At 31.4% G+C, this 21,305-nt stretch overlaps 4 protein-coding genes across 4 annotated transcripts; all 4 read right to left on the bottom strand.

The window, feature by feature from the left end:
- Nucleotides 1–2,196: 2,196 nt before the first annotated feature.
- Nucleotides 2,197–4,261, bottom strand: LOC130962679 (WRKY transcription factor 68-like). Its single transcript, XM_057888859.1, has 3 exons — nucleotides 4,140–4,261; nucleotides 3,250–3,402; nucleotides 2,197–2,611 (listed from the first exon to the last, which is right to left on the bottom strand). Exons 1-3 carry the CDS (start codon nucleotides 4,259–4,261, stop codon nucleotides 2,197–2,199), a joined length of 690 nt encoding a protein of 229 aa, XP_057744842.1.
- A 2,104-nt stretch (nucleotides 4,262–6,365) lies between these two features.
- LOC130962678 (WRKY transcription factor 68-like) lies at nucleotides 6,366–9,210 on the bottom strand. Its single transcript, XM_057888857.1, has 4 exons — nucleotides 9,117–9,210; nucleotides 7,421–7,628; nucleotides 6,895–7,077; nucleotides 6,366–6,780 (listed from the first exon to the last, which is right to left on the bottom strand). The coding sequence occupies exons 1-4, from the start codon at nucleotides 9,208–9,210 to the stop codon at nucleotides 6,366–6,368; spliced, it is 900 nt and encodes a 299-aa protein (XP_057744840.1).
- A 1,312-nt stretch (nucleotides 9,211–10,522) lies between these two features.
- Nucleotides 10,523–13,314, bottom strand: LOC130962677 (WRKY transcription factor 68-like). Its single transcript, XM_057888856.1, has 4 exons — nucleotides 13,221–13,314; nucleotides 11,570–11,777; nucleotides 11,052–11,234; nucleotides 10,523–10,937 (listed from the first exon to the last, which is right to left on the bottom strand). Exons 1-4 carry the CDS (start codon nucleotides 13,312–13,314, stop codon nucleotides 10,523–10,525), a joined length of 900 nt encoding a protein of 299 aa, XP_057744839.1.
- Nucleotides 13,315–14,625: 1,311 nt separating this feature from the next.
- Nucleotides 14,626–16,690, bottom strand: LOC130962676 (WRKY transcription factor 68-like). The gene is made up of 4 exons (XM_057888855.1): nucleotides 16,585–16,690; nucleotides 15,677–15,884; nucleotides 15,155–15,337; nucleotides 14,626–15,040 (listed from the first exon to the last, which is right to left on the bottom strand). Exons 1-4 carry the CDS (start codon nucleotides 16,688–16,690, stop codon nucleotides 14,626–14,628), a joined length of 912 nt encoding a protein of 303 aa, XP_057744838.1.
- Nucleotides 16,691–21,305: the final 4,615 nt, after the last annotated feature.

Below are 21,305 nucleotides of genomic sequence, written 5' to 3'. Positions count from 1 at the left end.
TTATAACCATCTTCAAGTATTTCAGATTCCCTCTCTGTTAAGAAATCAAATTTTAAAAGACTATTTGTATTCCTTTTGTCGTTCATGCTCATGATATTTACAATCGACGGCATCGTAGATGCTCGAAGTTTCAACCTGAGAAAATAGATAGCACTATATATATATATATATATATATATATATATATATATATATATATATATATATATTAGTACAAAGACCCTCACATTCTAAGGTTTTTTTTATCACTCATCATCTTGTCTATGATGAACCCTTTCGTGGCCTTATCTCTTTCTATCACTTCTTTTTTTTTCCTTTTTTATTTTTTTTATTATTTGATATTTTTTAAAATAAAATTTGTTACAACGATAAATAATAGTGGTGAAAATTTTCAATTGGAATACTAAATCACAACCGGGAAAAGTAGACTATTAGAAAGAGTAAATGAGGAAAATAATGGTAATTCAATTGAATTATTGATAAAACATCCATCAATATTCAGTCAATCCCCACCTCAGCAACATCTCAAGATCTTTCTTGGGGGTATGATTCTTATAATTAGGGGAACGACTACCTTCGTCCCAATTGTTGGTGTTTGGATATCCCCTGTTCTTCGTAATCCCTTAAAAGGTCATTTAACATCGAAGGCCGCTCGGATCAATTATTCTTATTCAATTGAATTGATTAATTGAAGTTAGCAGCATGTCGATTACACACCAGAGGGTTAGGAGCGTATCCCTTAGCTTAAAAGTGAGTTTTAGTGATCTGAGGGTGAATAGATAGAATACCAGAATTTGTATATAGACTATGAATTGCAAACACTTTACCGAGTTTCAATGTATGTATGTCAAACACATCTTGAACACGACACTCATCTGACATTCATCTAACACACGCGTCTTTCGTGTCCAATTGGGTCTTAATAAAACATAAAAAATATTTCTTCGAACATAAATACCAATATATATTTTTGAAATAAGTTTAGAAATAAAACATATTATTATTTATTAAGAGAAATATATTTTCAAATACTTTATATAATTAAAAATAGACATTAAAATAACTAAAAAATGGATTTATATTTTAATACTAATAGAATACCAAAATATTATTATAATTCATTTAATGAAATTATATATATATTATTAAAATTCAACAATTCAACATTTCTATGTCTGCGTGTCCGATATTATATTATGCTCTGTGTCCACTTCAATGTTTATACATCATAACATATTGGCTTTAATTCGATGCAATGACTAAGTGTATACAATTTTGAAAATTTACAAGGTATGAAGATATGATACATATATAAATCCGATATAGTTGTACATAGTGTTCCCATTATAAACTGACTTTGCAAAGAACAATGATCTCTATCCAAAAGAAAATTTCAGCTATAGATATTCATGGCGGTTTTAAAATTATTGTTAATGATTGTACACATGCTGACTAAGCCTGGTTTGAGGGTCATTCTGACATCATGCTTAAGTTTTGAATTTATCTGACTATTTTATAAACATGGATAAAAACTAATTGAAATAATTGTTTATCAATAATTAAGTAATTTAAATTTTCTATAACTTTTGTTATGTTAATATTTATTAACAAATACTTTCGTGAATTCCATTTCTCATAAACCCTACATTTAGTACTATGTTGACTATTTTAAAGTAGCAATAAATAAAAATATACAATAGTTTAAGTTTTTCATGTAAAAAATTTAATGATAAAAATATCAGGCATATATAATTTACTTCATAATACTTATAATTTACAAAATTTGACATTAACTGCTGTTATTAAATATCATCAATTTTGTTACCTTTTAAAACACAATATTTAATCTAAAGATTTGACCATTTTCAAATATGAATACACCTCAATACACATAATTTTGATAATTAAATAGTAAATTCAAACTATTATCATATATATATACAATTATTTTGAATATGTAAACGTTTATACCTTATAAACTTTCCTTTTTATATTTCTTATTGTTAATTAAAGGCTATGATTATAATACATTGCCACTAGATTTTTTTTATTGCCTAACAATCAATAAAGAAAAAGATAAGACAAAAAGGAAAAATACTGAAATTATTTTTTGCCTATTTCAAATACTCAAAAAGGCTAAAATATTAAACAAGACTGTTGAGAATATCTAAGAATTATTTGTTATACTTTCTTCAACTATAGAGATGTTGGTTGATGATGTTGATAATGAGGTGCTATTGATGACAAATTAACAATATCCTCAAGCAGTCCGGTACCAATATCCTCAATCGAGCCAACGTCATTAATATAACTATCACTGTCAGTTCTAACATTAACACTAGTAATAGTGTTGTTGGCATACATTCTTTCCCTTGCACCTGCACTTGCATCTGAAAGTATAGGTTTTTGTACACCGCTTCCTTTACCAAGTTTGGGGCTTACGGTGGAGTTATTGTAGAGGTTGAAAGATCTTGATGGAGGAGGAAGGATTAGTGGCAAATCGTGAGCGTGCAAACCTACAGAGGTGGTTAGTACATGGGTGGGATCATCCATGTACCGCTCCACTTTCTTCTTTGCATTGCAACCAATTGCAGTGCAACGATAGTAGCTCCTGCAAAAGAAGCCACAACAGTATTGTTAGAGGTAAAGCTATTCATGTGTCTTTATTTAATATTTTAAACAACACCGTAGATTTTGCTGCGTTAGTATGGTAGTTAGATCATCACCTTGGGAAAGGGCTCTTTTTGAGTGATTTTTTGCCGTACTTGCGCCATTTATAACCATCTTCTAGGTTTTCAGACTCGCTCTCTGTCAAGTAAGTAATTTTGAAAGATTATTTTTATTCCTTTTGTTGTTCATCCTCATGGTATCAGCAACCGATGCCATCGTCGATGATCGAAGTTTCAACCTAAGAAAATAGAGAGCAAAAAAGAAAATATTAGTACAAAGACCCCCATATTCTAGGGTTTTGATTTCTCACTCATCATGCTATGTATGATGAACCCTTTCCTGGCCTTCTCTCTTTCGATAACAATTTTTTTTCTCGTTTTTTCTTTTTTATTATTTGATATTTTTCAAAAAACATCTATTACAACAATAAATAAAAGTGGTGAAAATTTTCAAATGGAAGACTAAATCATAACAACAAAAAGTATACCATTAGAAAGAGTAAACAAGGAAAATAATAGTCATTTAATTGTATTATTTGTTTTTTTTTCAGTACTGTTACTATTATTTTTTTCTTCTTACCTAGGTATAAAATTATCTTTTTCATCATCTGGTTCATCGCCTATCAGATTTCCATTTCCATCAACAATTGATTCCACTGAACGTTTAGGCCCTCCAGCTCTGTTGTTTGTGATGTTATTGTTAGAAACGACCACCTCAGGATTGGATGGGATTCTGGAAAGGACCGGATTTTGTAACTATGCACCTACTTCAGAAGATTCTAGAATAACTACGTATATGGAGACAGAGAAGGAAGATGATGCTTTATTGGTGTTTCGGTTGGCGGGGCATCTTCTTCAGCTATATCTAACCACTCATATAAGGAAGAACCAAAGTCTCCAACGTTTACCAAGCCAGAAAGTGACTTTTCATAGAAGGTATCATTGAAAAAGCTAAAATCTTGGGTGATGGTGGTAGGTGTAGACAATAAAGATGGTGGTGGCGGTGGTGATAAGGAAGAAACTAATGATGTATTCTATTCTTTAAATGAATTATTTTATTATTGATACTGATTTGACCGTCCTATGATTCTATTCTTGTACATACTATCACATTTCTAACACTGTGAAAACTCTCCCTTTATTTTTTTTATTTTTCTCAGATCGGTGCCTCTTAGTTAGAATTTTGTTATACTACTTAAGGAAAAAACAGAGAGAGGGGAGATACCAAACATGAAAAGGATACTCTAGGAATTACAATTTTTATTCTTTTACAATTTTTTTTGTTATGTTAATAACAGTGATGATGTACGTTCTTAAGTTATCAAAAACAGAAACATGATAAGAAAATATTAGGTACTATTTTTTATTTTAATATTTTTTATTATGAATTTGATATGTTGATCTGTGAATTGAATCTGCCGAAACTTGCACCATTTGAAAAGGGCTATTTTTATTGATTTTATGCCATACTTGCACCATTTATAACCATCTTCAAGTTTTTTAGATTCCCTCTCTGTTAAGAAATCAAATTTTAAGAGAATATTTGTATTCTTTTTGTCGTTCATGCTCATGATATCTACAATCGACGGCATTGTAGATGCTCGAAGTTTCAACCTGAGAAAATAGATAGTAATATATATATATATATATATATATATATATATATATATATATATATATATATATATATATATATATATATATATAGTACAAAGACCCTCACATTCTAAGGTTTTTGTTTATCACTCATCATCTTGTGTATAATGAACCCTTTCGTGGCCTTATCTCTTTCTATAACTTCTTTTTTTTCCTTTTTTATTTTTTTTATTATTTGATATATTTTTTAAAATAAAATTTGTTACAACGATAAATAATAGTGGTGAAAATTTTCAAATGGAATACTAAATCACAACCGGGAAAAGTAGACTATTAGAAAGAGTAATTGAGGAAAATAACGGTAACTCAATTGAATTATTGATAGAACGTCGATCAATATTCAGTCAATCCCCACCTCAGCAACATCTCAAGTTCTTTCTTGGGGGTATGATTCTTATAATTAGGGGAACGACTACCTTTGTCCCACTTGTTGGTGTTTGGATATCCCCTGTTCTTCGTAATCCCTTAAAAGGTCATTTAACATCGAAGGCCGCTCGGATCAATTATTCTTATTCAATTGAATTGATTAATTGAAGTTAGCAGCATGTCGATTACACACCAAAGTGCTAAGAGCGTATCCCTTAGCTTAAAAGCGAGTTTTAGTGATCTGAGGGTGAAAAGATAGAATACCAGAATTTGTATATAGACTATGAATTGCAAACTCTTTGCTGAGTTTCAATGTATGTATGTCAAACACATTTTGAACACGACACTCATCTGACATTTGTCTAACACATGTGTCTTTTGTGTCCAATTGGGTCTTAATGAAACATAAAAAATATTTCTTCAAACATAAATACCAATATATATTTTTGAAATAAGTTTAGAAATAAAACATATTATTATTTATTAAGAGAAATATATTTTCAAATACTTTATATAATTAAAAATAGACATTAAAATAACTAAAAAATGAATTTATATTTTAATACTAATAGAATACCAAAATATTATTATAATTCATTTAATGAAATTATATATATATACATTATTAAAATTCAACAATTCAACATTTCTATGTCTGCGTGTCCGATATTATATTATGCTCTGTGTCCGCTTCAATGTTTATACATCATAACATATCGGCTTTAATTCGATGCAATGACTAAGTGTATACAATTTTGAAAATTTACAAGGTATAGAGATACGATACATATATAAATCCGATATAGTTGTACATAGTGTTCCCATTATAAACTGACTATACAAAGAACAATGATCTCTATCCAAAAGAAAATTCCAGCTATAGATATTCATGGCGGTTTTAAAATTATTCTTAATGGTTGTACACATGCTGACTAAGCCTGCTATTGGGGGTCATTCTGACATCATGCTTAAGATTTGAATTTATCTGACTATTTTTTAAACATGGATAAAAACTAATTGAAATAATTATTTATCAATAATTAACTAATTTAAATTTTCTATAATTTTTGTTATGTTTATATTTATTAACAAATACTTTCGTGAATTCCATTTCTCATAAACCCTATATTTAGTACTATGTTGACTATTTTAAAGTAGGAATAAATAAAAATATACAATAGTTTAAGATTTTCATGTAAAAAATTTAATGATAAAAATATCAGGCATATATAATTTACTTTATAATACTTATAATTTACAAAATTTAACATTAATTGCTGCTATTAAATATCATCAATTTTGTTACCTTTTAAAACACAATATTTAATCTAAAGATTTGACCATTTTCAAATATAAATACACCTCAATACACATAATTATGATAATTAAATAGTAAATTCAAACTATTATCATATATACACAATTATTTTGAATATGTAAACGTTTATACCTTATAAACTTTTCTTTTTATATTTCTTATTGTTAATTAATGGCTATGATTATAATACATTGCCACTAGATTTTTTTATTGCCTAACAATCAATAAAGAAAAAGATAAACAAAAAGGAAAAGTACTGAAATTATTTTTTGCCTATTTCAAAATACTCAAAATGGCTAAAATATTAAACAAGACTGTTGAGAATATCTAAGAATTATTTGTTATACTTTCTTCATCTATAGAGATGTTGGTTGATGATGTTGATAATGAGGTGCTATTGATGACAAATTAACAATATCCTCAAGCAGTCCAGTACCAATATCCTCAATCGAGCCAACGTCATTAACACAACTATCACTGTCAGTTCTAACATTAACACTAGTAATAGTGTTGTTGGCATACATTCTTTCCCTTGCACCTGCACTTGCATCTGAAAGTATAGGTTTTGGTACACCGCTTCCTTTACCAAGTTTGGGGCTTATGGTGGAGTTATTGTAGAGGTTGAAAGATCTTGATGGAGGAGGAAGGATTGGTGGCAAATCGTGAGCGTGCAAACCCACATAGGTGGTTAGTACATGGGTGGGATCATCCATGTACCGCTCCACTCTCTTCTTTGCATTGCAACCAATTGCAATGCAACGATAGTAGCTCCTGCAAAAGAAGCCACAACAGTATTGTTAGAGTAAAGCTATTCATGTGTCTTTATTTAATATTTTAAACAACATCGCAGATTTTGCTGCGTTAGTATGGTAGTTAGATCATCACCTTGGGAAAGGGCTCTTTTTGAGTGATTTTTTGCCGTACTTGCGCCATTTATAACCATCTTCAAGGTTTTCAGACTCGCTCTCTGTCAAGTAAGTAATTTTTGAAAGATTATTTTTATTCCTTTTGTTGTTCATCTTCATGGTATCAGCAACCGATGCCATCGTTGATGCTCGAAGTTTCAGCCTAAGAAAACAGAGAGCAAAAAAGAAAATATTAGTACAAAGACCCCCATATTCTAGGGTTCTTATTTCTCACTCATCATGCCATCTATAATGAACCCTTTCCTGGCCTTCTCTCTTTCTATAACAATTTTTTTTCTCGTTTTTTCTTTTTTATTATTTGATATTTTTCAAAAAACATCTGTTACAACAATAAATAAAAGTGGTGAAAATTTTCAAATGCAAGACAAAATCATAACAGCAAAAAGTATACCATTAGAAAGAGTAAGCAAGGAAAATAATAGTCATTTAATTGTATTATTTGTTTTTTTTTTCAGTACTATTACTATTATTTTTTTTCTTCTTACCTAGTTATAATATTATCTTCTTCATCATCTGGTTCATCACCTCTCAGATTTCCATTTCCACTAACAATTGATTCCACTGAACGTTTAGGCCCTCCAGCTCTGTTGTTGGTGATGTTATTGTGAGAAACGACCACCTCAAGATTGGATGAGATTCTGGAAAGGACTGGATTTTGTGACCATGCACCTACTTCAGAAGATTCTAGAATAACTATGTATATGGAGACAGAGAAGGAAGAGGATGCTTTATTGGCATTTCGGTTGGCGGGGCATCTTCTTCAGTTATGTCTACCCACTCATATAAGGAAGGACCAAAGTCTCCAACGTTTACCAAGCCAGAAAGTGACCTTTCAAAGAAGGTATCGTTGAAAAAGCTAAAATCTTGGGTGATGGTGGTAGGTGTAGACAATAAAGATGGTGGTGGCGGTGGTGATAAGGGAGAAACTAATGATGTATTCTGTTCTTTAAATGAATTATTTTATTATTGATACTGATTTGACCGTGCTATGATTCTATTCTTGTACATACTATCACATTTCTAACACTGTAAAAACACTCCCTTTATCTTTTTTATTTTTCTCAAATCGGTGCCTCTTAGTTACAATTTTGTTATACTACTTAAGGAAAAAACAGAGAGAGGGGAGATACCAAACATGAAAAGGATACTCTAGGAATTACAATTTTTATTCTTTTACAATTTTTTTTGTTATGTTAATAACAGTGATGATGTATGTTCTTAAGTTATCAAAAACAGAAATATGATAAGAAAATATTAGGTACTATTTTTTATTTTAATATTTTTAATTATGAATTTGATATGTTGATCTGTGAATTGAATCTGCCGAAACTTGCACCATTTGAAAGGGCTATTTTTAATGATTTTTTGCCATACTTGCACCATTTATAACCATCTTCAAGTTTTTTAGATCCCCTCTCTGTTAAGAAATCAAATTTTAAAAGACTATTTGTATTCCTTTTGTCGTTCATGCTCATGATATCTACAATCGACGGCATTGTAGATGCTCGAAGTTTCAACCTGAGAAAATAGATAGCAATATATATATATATATATATATATATATATATATATATATATATATATATATATATATATATATATTAGTACAAAGACCCTCACATTCTAAGGTTTTTGTTTATCACTCATCATCTTGTGTATAATGAACCCTTTCGTGGCCTTATCTCTTTCTATAACTTCTTTTTTTTCCTTTTTTATTTTTTTTATTATTTGATATTTTTTAAAATAAAATTTGTTACAACGATAAATAATAGTGGTGAAAATTTTCAAATGGAATACTAAATCACAACCGGGAAAAGTAGACCATTAGAAAGAGTAATTGAGGAAAATAACGGTAATTCAATTGAATTATTGATAGAACGTCGATCAATATTCAGTCAATCCCCACCTCAGCAACATATCAAGTTCTTTCTTGGGGGTATGATTCTTATAATTAGGGGAACGACTACCTTCGTCCCACTTGTTGGTGTTTGGATATCCCCTGTTCTTCGTAATCCCTTAAAAGGTCATTTAACATGGAAGGCCGCTCGGATCAATTATTCTTATTCAATTGAATTGATTAATTGAAGTTAGCAGCATGTCGATCACACCCCAAAGTGCTAAGAGCGTATCCCTTAGCTTAAAAGCGAGTTTTAGTGATCTGAGGGTGAAAAGATAGAATACCAGAATTTGTATATAGACTATGAATTGCAAACTCTTTGCTGAGTTTCAATGTATGTATGTCAAACACATTTTGAACACGACACTCATCTGACATTCGTCTAACATACGTGTCTTTCGTGTCCAATTGGGTCTTAATAAAACATAAAAAATATTTCTTCAAACATAAATACCAATATATATTTTTGAAATAAGTTTAGAAATAAAACATATTATTATTTATTAAGAGAAATATATTTTCAAATACTTTATATAATTAAAAATAGACATTAAAATAACTAAAAAATGGATTTATATTTTAATACTAATAGAATACCAAAATATTATTATAATTCATTTAATGAAATTATATATATATTATTAAAATTCAACAATTCAACATTTCTATGTCTGCGTGTCCGATATTATATTATGCTCTGTGTCCGTTTCAATGTTTATACATCATAACATATCGGCTTTAATTCGATGCAATGACTAAGTGTATACAATTTTGAAAATTTACAAGGTATAGAGATACGATACATATATAAATCCGATATAGTTGTACATAGTGTTCCCATTATAAACTGACTATACAAAGAACAATGATCTCTATCCAAAAGAAAATTCCAGCTATAGATATTCATGGCGGTTTTAAAATTATTCTTAATGGTTGTACACATGCTGACTAAGCCTGGTATTGGGGGACATTCTGACATCATGCTTAAGATTTGAATTTATCTGACTATTTTATAAACATGGATAAAAACTAATTGAAATAATTATTTATCAATAATTAAGTAATTTAAATTTTCTATAATTTTTGTTATGTTTATATTTATTAACAAATACTTTCGTGAATTCCATTTCTCATAAACCCTATATTTAGTACTATGTTGACTATTTTAAAGTAGGAATAAATAAAAATATACAATAGTTTAAGATTTTCATGTAAAAAATTTAATGATAAAAATATCAGGCATATATAATTTACTTTATAATACTTATAATTTACAAAATTTAACATTAATTGCTGCTATTAAATATCATCAATTTTGTTACCTTTGAAAACACAATATTTAATCTAAAGATTTGACCATTTTCAAATATAAATACACCTCAATACACATAATTATGATAATTAAATAGTAAATTCAAACTATTATCATATATACACAATTATTTTGAATATGTAAACGTTTATACCTTATAAACTTTTCTTTTTATATTTCTTATTGTTAATTAATGGCTATGATTATAATACATTGCCACTAGATTTTTTTATTGCCTAACAATCAATAAAGAAAAAGATAAACAAAAAGGAAAAGTACTGAAATTATTTTTTGCCTATTTCAAAATACTCAAAATGGCTAAAATATTAAACAAGACTGTTGAGAATATCTAAGAATTATTTGTTATACTTTCTTCATCTATAGAGATGTTGGTTGATGATGTTGATAATGAGGTGCTATTGATGACAAATTGACAATATCCTCAAGCAGTCCAGTACCAATATCCTCAATCGAGCCAACGTCATTAACACAACTATCACTGTCAGTTCTAACATTAACACTAGTAATAGTGTTGTTGGAATACATTCTTTCCCTTGCACCTGCACTTGCATCTGAAAGTATAGGTTTTGGTACACCGCTTCCTTTACCAAGTTTGGGGCTTACGGTGGAGTTATTGTAGAGGTTGAAAGATCTTGATGGAGGAGGAAGGATTGGTGGCAAATCGTGAGCGTGCAAACCCACATAGGTGGTTAGTACATGGGTGGGATCATCCATGTACCGCTCCACTCTCTTCTTTGCATTGCAACCAATTGCAATGCAACGATAGTAGCTCCTGCAAAAGAAGCCACAACAGTATTGTTAGAGTAAAGCTATCCATGTGTCTTTATTTAATATTTTAAACAACACCGCAGATTTTGCTGCGTTAGTATGGTAGTTAGATCATCACCTTGGGAAAGGGCTCTTTTTGAGTGCTTTTTTGCCGTACTTGCGCCATTTATAACCATCTTCAAGGTTTTTAGACTCGCTCTCTGTCAAGTAAGTAATTTTTGAAAGATTATTTTTATTCCTTTTGTTGTTCATCTTCATGGTATCAGCAACCGATGCCATCGTTGATGCTCGAAGTTTCAGCCTAAGAAAACAGAGAGCAAAAAAGAAAATATTAGTACAAAGACCCCCATATTCTAGGGTTCTTATTTCTCACTCATCATGCCATGTATAATGAACTCTTTCCTGGCCTTCTCTCTTTCTATAACAATTTTTTTCTCATTTTTTTTATTATTTGATATTTTTCAAAAAACATCTGTTACAACAATAAATAAAAGTGGTGAAAATTTTCAAATGCAAGACTAAATCATAACAGCAAAAAGTATACCATTAGAAAGAGTAAGCAAGGAATATAATAGTCATTTAATTGTATTATTTGTTTTTTTTTCAGTACTATTACTATTATTTTTTTCTTCTTACCTAGTTATAATATTATCTTCTTCATCATCTGGTTCATCACTTCTCAGATTTCCATTTCCACCAACAATTGATTCCACTGAACGTTTAGGCCCTCCAGCTCTGTTGTTGGTGATGTTATTGTGAGAAACGACCACCTCAAGATTGGATGAGATTCTGGAAAGGACTGGATTTTGTGACCATGCACCTACTTCAGAAGATTCTAGAATAACTACGTATATGGAGACAGAGAAGGAAGAGGATGCTTTATTGGCATTTCGGTTGGCGGGGCATCTTCTTCAGTTATGTCTAACCACTCATATAAGGAAGGACCAAAGTCTCCAACGTTTACCAAGCCAGAAAGTGACTTTTCAAAGAAGGTATCATTGAAAAAGCTAAAATCTTGGGTGATGGTGGTAGGTGTAGACAATAAAGATGGTGGTGGCGGTGGTGATAAGGGAGAAACTAATGATGTATTCTGTTCTTTAAATGAATTATTTTATTATTGATACTGATTTGACCGTGCTATGATTCTATTCTTGTACATACTATCACATTTCTAACACTGTGAAAACTCTCCCTTTATTTTTTTTTATTTTTCTCAAATCGATGCCTCTTAGTTACAATTTTGTTATACTACTTAAGGAAAAAACAGAGAGAGGGGAGATACCAAACATGAAAAGGATACTCTAGGAATTACAATTTTTATTCTTTTACAATTTTTTTTGTTATGTTAATAACAGTGATGATGTATGTTCTTAAGTTATCAAAAACAGAAATATGATAAGAAAAGATTAGGTACTATTTTTTATTTTAATATTTTTAATTATGAATTTGATATGTTGATCTGTGAATTGAATCTGCCGAAACTTGCACCATTTGAAAAGGGCTATTTTTATTGATTTTATGCCATACTTGCACCATTTATAACCATCTTCAAGTTTCTTAGATTCCCTCTCTGTTAAGAAATCAAATTTTAAAAGACTATTTGTATTCCTTTTGTCGTTCATGCTCATGATATCTACAATCGGGGCATTGTAGATGCTCGAAGTTTCAACCTGAGAAAATATATATATATATATATATATATATATATTAGTACAAAGACCCTCACATTGTAAGGTTTTTGTTTATCACTCATCATCTTGTGTATAATGAACCCTTTCGTGGCCTTATCTCTTTCTATAACTTCTTTTTTTTCCTTTTTTATTTTTTTTATTATTTGATATTTTTTAAAATAAAATTTTTTACAACGATAAATAATAGTGGTGAAAATATTCAAATGGAATACTAAATCACAACCGGGAAAAGTAGACCATTAGAAAGAGTAATTGAGGAAAATAACGGTAATTCAATTGAATTATTGATAGAACATCGATCAATATTCAGTCAATCCCCACCTCAGCAACATCTCAAGTTCTTTCTTGGGGGTATGATTCTTATAATTAGGGGAACAACTACCTTCGTCCCACTTGTTGGTGTTTGGATATCCCATGTTCTTCGTAATCCCTTAAAAGGTCATTTAACATGGAAGGCCGCTCGGATCAATTATTCTTATTCAATTGAATTGATTAATTAAAGTTAGCAGCATGTCGACTACACACCGAAGTGCTAAGAGCGTATCCCTTAGCTTAAAAGCGAGTTTTAGTGATCTGAGGGTGAAAAGATAGAATACCAGAATTTGTATATAGACTATGAATTGCAAACTCTTTGCTGAGTTTCAATGTATGTATATCAAACACATTTTGAACACGACACTCATCTGACATTCGTCTAACACACGTGTCTTTCGTGTCCAATTGGGTCTTAATAAAACATAAAAAATATTTCTTCGAACATAAATACCAATATATATTTTTGAAATAAGTTTAGAAATAAAACATATTATTATTTATTAAGAGAAATATATTTTCAAATACTTTATATAATTAAAAATAGACATTAAAATAACTAAAAAATGGATTTATATTTTAATACTAATAGAATACCAAAATATTATTATAATTCATTTAATGAAATTATATATATATATATTATTAAAATTCAACAATTCAACATTTCTATGTCTGCGTGTCCGATATTATATTATGCTCTGTGTCCGCTTCAATGTTTATACATCATAACATATCAGCTTTAATTCGATGCAATGACTAAGTGTGTACAATTTTGAAAATTTACAAGGTATAGAGATACGATACATATATAAATCCGATATAGTTGTACATAGTGTTCCCATTATAAACTGACTATACAAAGAACAATGATCTCTATCCAAAAGAAAATTCCAGCTATAGATATTCATGGCGGTTTTAAAATTATTGTTAATGGTTGTACACATGCTGACTAAGCCTGGTATTGGGGGTCGACATCATGCTTAAGATTTGAATTTATCTGACTATTTTATAAACATGGATAAAAACTAATTGAAATAATTATTTATCAATAATTAAGTAATTTAAATTTTCTATAATTTTTGTTATGTTTATATTTATTAACAAATACTTTCGTGAATTCCATTTCTCATAAACCCTCTATTTAGTACTATGTTGACTATTTTAAAGTAGGAATAAATAAAAATATACAATAGTTTAAGATTTTCATGTAAAAAATTTAATGATAAAAATATCAGGCATATATAATTTACTTTATAATACTTATAATTTACAAAATTTAACATTAATTGCTGCTATTAAATATCATCAATTTTGTTACCTTTTAAAACACAATATTTAATCTAAAGATTTGACCATTTTCAAATATAAATACACCTCAATACACATAATTATGATAATTAAATAGTAAATTCAAACTATTATCATATATACACAATTATTCTGAATATGTAAACGTTTATACCTTATAAACTTTTCTTTTTATATTTCTTATTGTTAATTAATGGCTATGATTATAATACATTGCCATTAGATTTTTTTATTGCGTAACAATCAATAAAGAAAAAGATAAACAAAAAGGAAAAGTACTGAAATTATTTTTTGCCTATTTCAAAATACTCAAAATGGCTAAAATATTAAACAAGACTGTTGAGAATATCTAAGAATTATTTGTTATACTTTCTTCATCTATAGAGATGTTGGTTGATGATGTTGATAATGAGGTGCTATTGATGACAAATTAACAATATCCTCAAGCAGTCCAGTACCAATATCCTCAATCGAGCTAACGTCATTAACACAACTATCACTGTCAGTTCTAACATTAACACTAGTAATAGTGTTGTTGGCATACATTCTTTCCCTTGCACCTGCACTTGCATCTGAAAGTATAGGTTTTTGTACACCGCTTCCTTTACCAAGTTTGGGGCTTACGGTGGAGTTATTGTAGAGGTTGAAAGATCTTGATGGAGGAGGAAGGATTGGTGGCAAATCGTGAGCGTGCAAACCCACATAGGTGGTTAGTACATGGGTGGGATCATCCATGTACCGCTCCACTCTCTTCTTTGCATTGCAACCAATTGCAATGTAACGATAGTAGCTCCTACAAAAGAAGCCACAACAGTATTGTTAGAGTAAAGCTATCCATGTGTCTTTATTTAATATTTTAAACAACACCGTAGATTTTGCTGCGTTAGTATGGTAGTTAGATCATCACCTTGGAAAAGGGCTCTTTTTGAGTGATTTTTTGCCGTACTTGCGCCATTTATAACCATCTTCAAGGTTTTCAGACTCGCTCTCTGTCAAGTAAGTAATTTTTGAAAGATTATTTTTATTCCTTTTGTTGTTCATCTTCATGGTATCAGCAACCGATGCCATCATTGATGCTCGAAGTTTCAGCCTAAGAAAACAGAGAGCAAAAAAGAAAATATTAGTACAAAGACCCCCATATTCTAGGGTTCTTATTTCTCACTCATCATGCCATGTATAATGAACCCTTTCCTGGCCTTCTCTCTTTCTATAACAATTTTTTTCTCGTTTTTTCTTTTTTATTATTTGATATTTTTCAAAAAACATCTGTTACAACAATAAATAAAAGTGGTGAAAATTTTCAAATGCAAGACTAAATCATAACAGCAAAAAGTATATCATTAGAAAGAGTAAGCAAGGAAAATAATAGTCATTTAATTGTATTATTTGTTTTTTTTCAGTACTATTACTATTATTTTGTTCTTCTTACCTAGTTATAATATTATCTTCTTCATCATCTGGTTCATCACCTCTCAGATTTCCATTTCCACCAACAATTGATTCCACTGAACGTTTAGGCCCTCCAGCTCTGTTGTTGGTGATGTTATTGTGAGAAACGACCACCTCAGGATTGGATGGGATTCTGGAAAGGACTGGATTTTGTGAGCATGCACCTACTTCAGAAGATTCTAGAATAACTACGTATATGGAGGCAGAGAAGGAAGAGGATGCTTTATTGGCATTTCGGTTGGCGGGGCATCTTCTTCAGCTATGTCTAACCACTCATATAAGGAAGGACCAAAGTCTCCAACGTTTACCAAGCCAGAAAGTGACTTTTCAAAGAAGGTATCATTGAAAAAGCTAAAATCTTGGGTGATGGTGGTAGGTGTAGACAATAAAGATGGTGGTGGCGGTGGTGATAAGGGAGAAACTAATGATGTATTCTGTTCTTTAAATGAATTATTTTATTATTGATACTGATTTGACCGTGCTATGATTCTATTCTTGTACATACTATCACATTTCTAACACTGTGAAAACTCTCCCTTTATTTTTTTTATTTTTCTCAGATCGGTGCCTCTTAGTTACAATTTTGTTATACTACTTAAGGAAGAAACAGAGAGAGGGGAGATACCAAACATGAAAGGGATACTCTCGAAATTACAATTTTTATTCTTTTACAATTTTTTTTGTTATGTTAATCACAGTGATGATGTATGTTCTTAAGTTATCAAAAACAGAAATATGATAAGAAAATATTAGGTATACTATTTTTTATTTTAATATTTTTAATTATGAATTTGATATGTTGATCTGTGAATTGAATCTACCGAAACTTGCACCATTTGAAAAGGGCTATTTTTACGGATTTTATGCCACACTTGCACCATTTATAACCATCTTCAAGGTTTTCAGATTCCATCTCTGTCAAGAAATCAAATTTTAAAAGACTATTTGTGTTCCTTTTGTCGTTCATGCTCATGATATCTACAATCGGTGGCATCGTAGATGCTCGAAGTTTCAACTTGAGATAATAGATAGCAAGAAAAAAAATATATTAGTACAAAGACCCTCACATTCTAAGGTTTTTGTTTCTCACTCATCATCTTGTGTATGATGAACCCTTTCGTGGCCATCTCTCTTTCTATCACTACTTTTTTTCCTTTTTTATTTTTTTATTATTTGATATTTTTTAAAATAAAATTTGTTACAACGATAAATAATAGTGGTGAAAATTTTCAAATGGAAGACTAAATCACAACCGGAAAAAGTAGACCATTAGAAATAGTAAATGAGGAAAATAATGGTAATTTAATTGAATTATTGATAGAACGTTGATCAATATTCAGTCAATCCCCACCTCAACAACATCTCAAGTTCTTTCTTGGCGGTAGGATTCTTATAATTAGGGGAGCGACTACCTTTGTCCCACTTGTTGGTGTTTGGATATCTCCTGTTCTTCGTGATCCCTGAAAAGGTCATTTAACATGGAAGGCCACTTGGATCAATTATTTGTATTCAATTGAATTGATTAATTGAAGTTAGCAGCATGTCGATTACACACCAGAGTGCTAAGAGCGTATCCCTTAGCTTAAAAGCGAGTTTTAGTGATCTGAGGGTGAATAGATAAAATAACAGAATTTGTATATAGACTATGAATTGCAAACACTTTGCTGAGTTTCAATGTATGTATGTCAAACACATTTTGAACACGACACCCTTCTGACATTCATCTAACACGCGTGTCTTTCGTGTCCAATTGTGTCTTAATAAAACATAAAAAATATTTCTTCGAACATAAATAGCAATATATATTTTTGAAATAAGTTTAGAAATAATACATATTATTATTTATTAAGAGAAATATTTTTTTCAAATACTTTATGTAATTAAAAATAGGCATTAAAATAACTAAAAAATGGATTTATATTTTAATACTAATAGAATACCAAAATATTATTATAATTCATTTAATAAAATTATATTAAACAATAACATATATGAAAATTCAACAATTCAACATTTCTATGTCTGCGTGTCCGATATTATATTATGCTCTGTGTCCGCTTCAATGTCTATACATCATAACATATCAGCTTTAATTCAATGCAAAGTGTATACAATTTTGAAAATTTACAAGATATAGAGATACGATACATATATAAATCCAATATAGTTGTACATAGTGTTCCCATTATAAAATGATTATGCAAAGAACAATGATCTCTATCCAAAAGAAAATTCCAGCTATAGATATTCATGGCGGTTTTAAAATTATTGTTAATGATTGTACACATGCTGACTAAGCCTGGTTTGAGGGTCTTTTTGACATCACATTTGAGATTTTAATTTATCTGACTATTTTATAAACATGGATAAAAACTAACTGAAATAATTGTTTATCAAGATGCCCCTAGGATTAAGTTTGGATTGTGTGAATGATTAGTGCTAATATGCATAATTGATATGTAATGTAAATTTATGATTTGGGTTGAGATTTGTGTGAACTTGTATGTTTGGTGTGTTGAGAATATGATGAATCGGACAATAAGTATTGGTTTGTGGATTATGCATTTAAATTGTGAATTTGGGTCGGAGGCCGTGAATTTTGGGCCGGAGGCCGGAAGAGGTAAGTAAGGTAAGTTTACGTGTGTATTGTGTGATGACATGAGTAATTGGATGAATTTTAGATATTGAATGTGTGAATAATTGGTTTGGTTGTTGAATAATATGGTTTGAGGAATTGAAGAGTGGAATTTGATGGTTTTGGGTGAAATTGTGTAGATGAGATGGGTTTGGTTTTGGTTGAGTGTAATTATGTGAATGTGATTGGGTTGCGGTCATTTGGATGAGTGGAAATGAATTTGGCTTGGGAATATTAGAAAAATTGGTGATTCCTATGTTTGGGCAAAAACTGATTTTTGACCAAATTTGGCGGTCCGTAGCTCAATCCACGAAGTTTGGAATTCTTCAAAATTGGATTTTTATGAAAGTTTATTCAACGATCTTTCCAACGGTTCAGAAACGATTGAAAAAATTTTTTGTAGAAGAAGTTATGTGTCTTGGAAGTTTGGGATTTGTAACTGTGAATTTTGCAGCTTTTTAACTTAGTAAAATTTTTTGCAGAATGCACTCCCACTCGTAAACGTTGCGCGTCGTTTTCAAATTTTCACTCTCCAAGCGTGTGCATGGTCTACGCATACGCGTCAATGTGTTGCACCAATTGCCCAGCCAAATTTTCGAGAGTTGTGCGAGCATCGAGCTGGTTTTGTGCGTGGGGCACAAAACGCACCCATGCATACGCGTGGCTGACGCGCAGGCGTCACTTGGATTTCACGCATGCGTGTGGGCGACGCGTTACCCTATTTTCACCCCAAGGTTGATTTTGAGTTTTCAAAGCCAAATTTCAGACTTCTAAGTCTCCATTCTCACCCTTTATGTCCTAAATCTTTATAGTATGCCTATTAATGAAATGAAGCTAGGACATGTGATAACTTGTGGATGAAGTAAGTGAGATTATTGACAAGTTATGATTAATGATGACTATATGAGTTATTAAGGGTGATGATGGAAGTGCGATGTATGCCGTGAGCCAAAAGGCTGTATTTGATAATGATTACTGGTTGGTCATGGCTTATACCATGAGCCGGATGGCTATGATAAATATTGATTTATAGCTGAAAATGAAGATATGGCTTTGAATGATTGCTTTATCGTGAGCTCTCTTTCTCGGAAGTGCGACCCTAGAGAGATGAAGGAAGGTGAGGGTCCCCTTCCTTGTTCCTCATGGTATTGTAAAATCACCCCCAACAAGATGGTGGGAGGCTAGGATCCCCTCCTTGGTTCCTCCTGAGTATATGAGAACGTACCTCCTGGGTAGATGCAAGGGTTGTGGTTCGTCCCACTTGCTCCGAGTCAGAGATTGTGATGCCTGGGTAGTAGCAAGGGTTGTGGTTCGTCCCACTTGCTCCGGGTCAGAGATTATGATGCCTGGGTAGTAGCGGCAGTAGTGGTGATTCCACTCGCTCCAGGTTGAGCTTTTGAGACTCTTGGGGTAGATGCAGTGGTTAGCCCCCACTTGCTCCCAGTCGAGTATGATTTGAGATTGAAACTATCTGAGTCTTGGATTTTCTTGGGTAGATGCAGTGGGTCGGCTCCACTTGCTCCAAGTTGAGATCCGAGATTCTGCTGACCCTATGTCATAAGTGTGGCCAGACACCGTGAAAGTTTCGGATGAGCTCGCCCCCGTGGATAAACACCAGTGTGGGTATTGTATGATTATGATTATGATCATGTTTATGATTGAGAATAACTCGAGTTGGGGATGCACGACAGAGGGACAGTCCAACGGTTAGCTACTAGGACTTGTCGGGTTGGCTATATAACCGACAGATGATATCATCAGCCATAGGACAGGCATTCATTATTTGCATATGTTTGAATTGCTTGGGTTTGCCTACTTGTTTTGGATTGCTATATCATATATTCTATGTTACCTGATTATGTGCTACTTTTTCTACTTGTACTTTAATTGTGTATTATTTGTCTGTATTGCTTGTGTTTGTAAAACTAAGAGGTCCCTCATGCTGGTGTCGGTGGACGCTGAGGGCTGTTCTTGAGGAGATGACTTGATGATGTGATTAGATAATGATGATGATTATTGAATGAGATAATTTGAGTTCCCTGGGTAGACGCAGTGAAGCGAATTCACTTGCTAAGGTGAGGATATGATGTATTGATATAGAATTGCTGAGACAGAACAACTGGTGATGGTTTTGTTTATCATTATGATTCTGATCCGTGGGAGAGTTAGAAAGTTGGGAAGCATAAGAAATATGAGCTAAATTTAGCTTTCCCTTATGGCATTTGGCTATTTATGGATTAGCGAGATCATAGGGTGAATGCTTCGTGGAAAGAAGTTTAGGATGCTTAGTGAGTTTTATTGCAGTGCATTGTATTTATTTGGCACTTTTACCATACTGGGAACCCATGGGTCGGGGGTTCTCATTCCGTATATATCTCTTGTTTTTCAGATACAAGTCCAGGTGCTCAGCAGTGAGCTGTGGTTCGTCTGAGAGAAGACGAAGATCCTTATATTCTCTACTTTATATTTTGCTTAGAATCTCTCCACCTTTATTTTGACAAGATTATATTATGTATTGAATTCTTTTGAATTTTCCTATAGAGGCTCTTATGTTTCTTTTGGGAGAGATTAGGAGATACTGTTGTCAACTACTTTCATACTGTACCCTAGCCGGCCTAAACTTCGTGGGTCGCGACTAGTGGCTATTTACTTATGTTATATATATATATATATTTCTGTTATCTATCTCTTGATTTTTCTTTATGCCTTTATCCGTATATCGCTTTCGACTTCAAGGTCTATCTTTTGTTGTGGAAACGTGAGTGATAAATCTTCGCGATTTTATTTTTAATCTTTTCAGGCTTCTCGATTAATACTCCCTTCATATATATTTATATTTATGTATAAAAAATCCACCTGAGAGTCGTACCACCGTAATATCATTAACTTATGACTCGAGCATAAGGATTTGAATATTAGGGTGTTACACTAACTTTTAGCACCTTATGATCGTACTAAAATTCTGAGCACTACT

The sequence above is a fragment of the Arachis stenosperma genome, chromosome 2, assembly GCF_014773155.1.
Source record: "Arachis stenosperma cultivar V10309 chromosome 2, arast.V10309.gnm1.PFL2, whole genome shotgun sequence".
In the NCBI taxonomy this organism is placed as follows: domain Eukaryota; kingdom Viridiplantae; phylum Streptophyta; class Magnoliopsida; order Fabales; family Fabaceae; genus Arachis; species Arachis stenosperma.
Note: the sequence above shows the minus strand (reverse complement) of the source record. Positions and strands in the feature narration are given on the sequence as shown.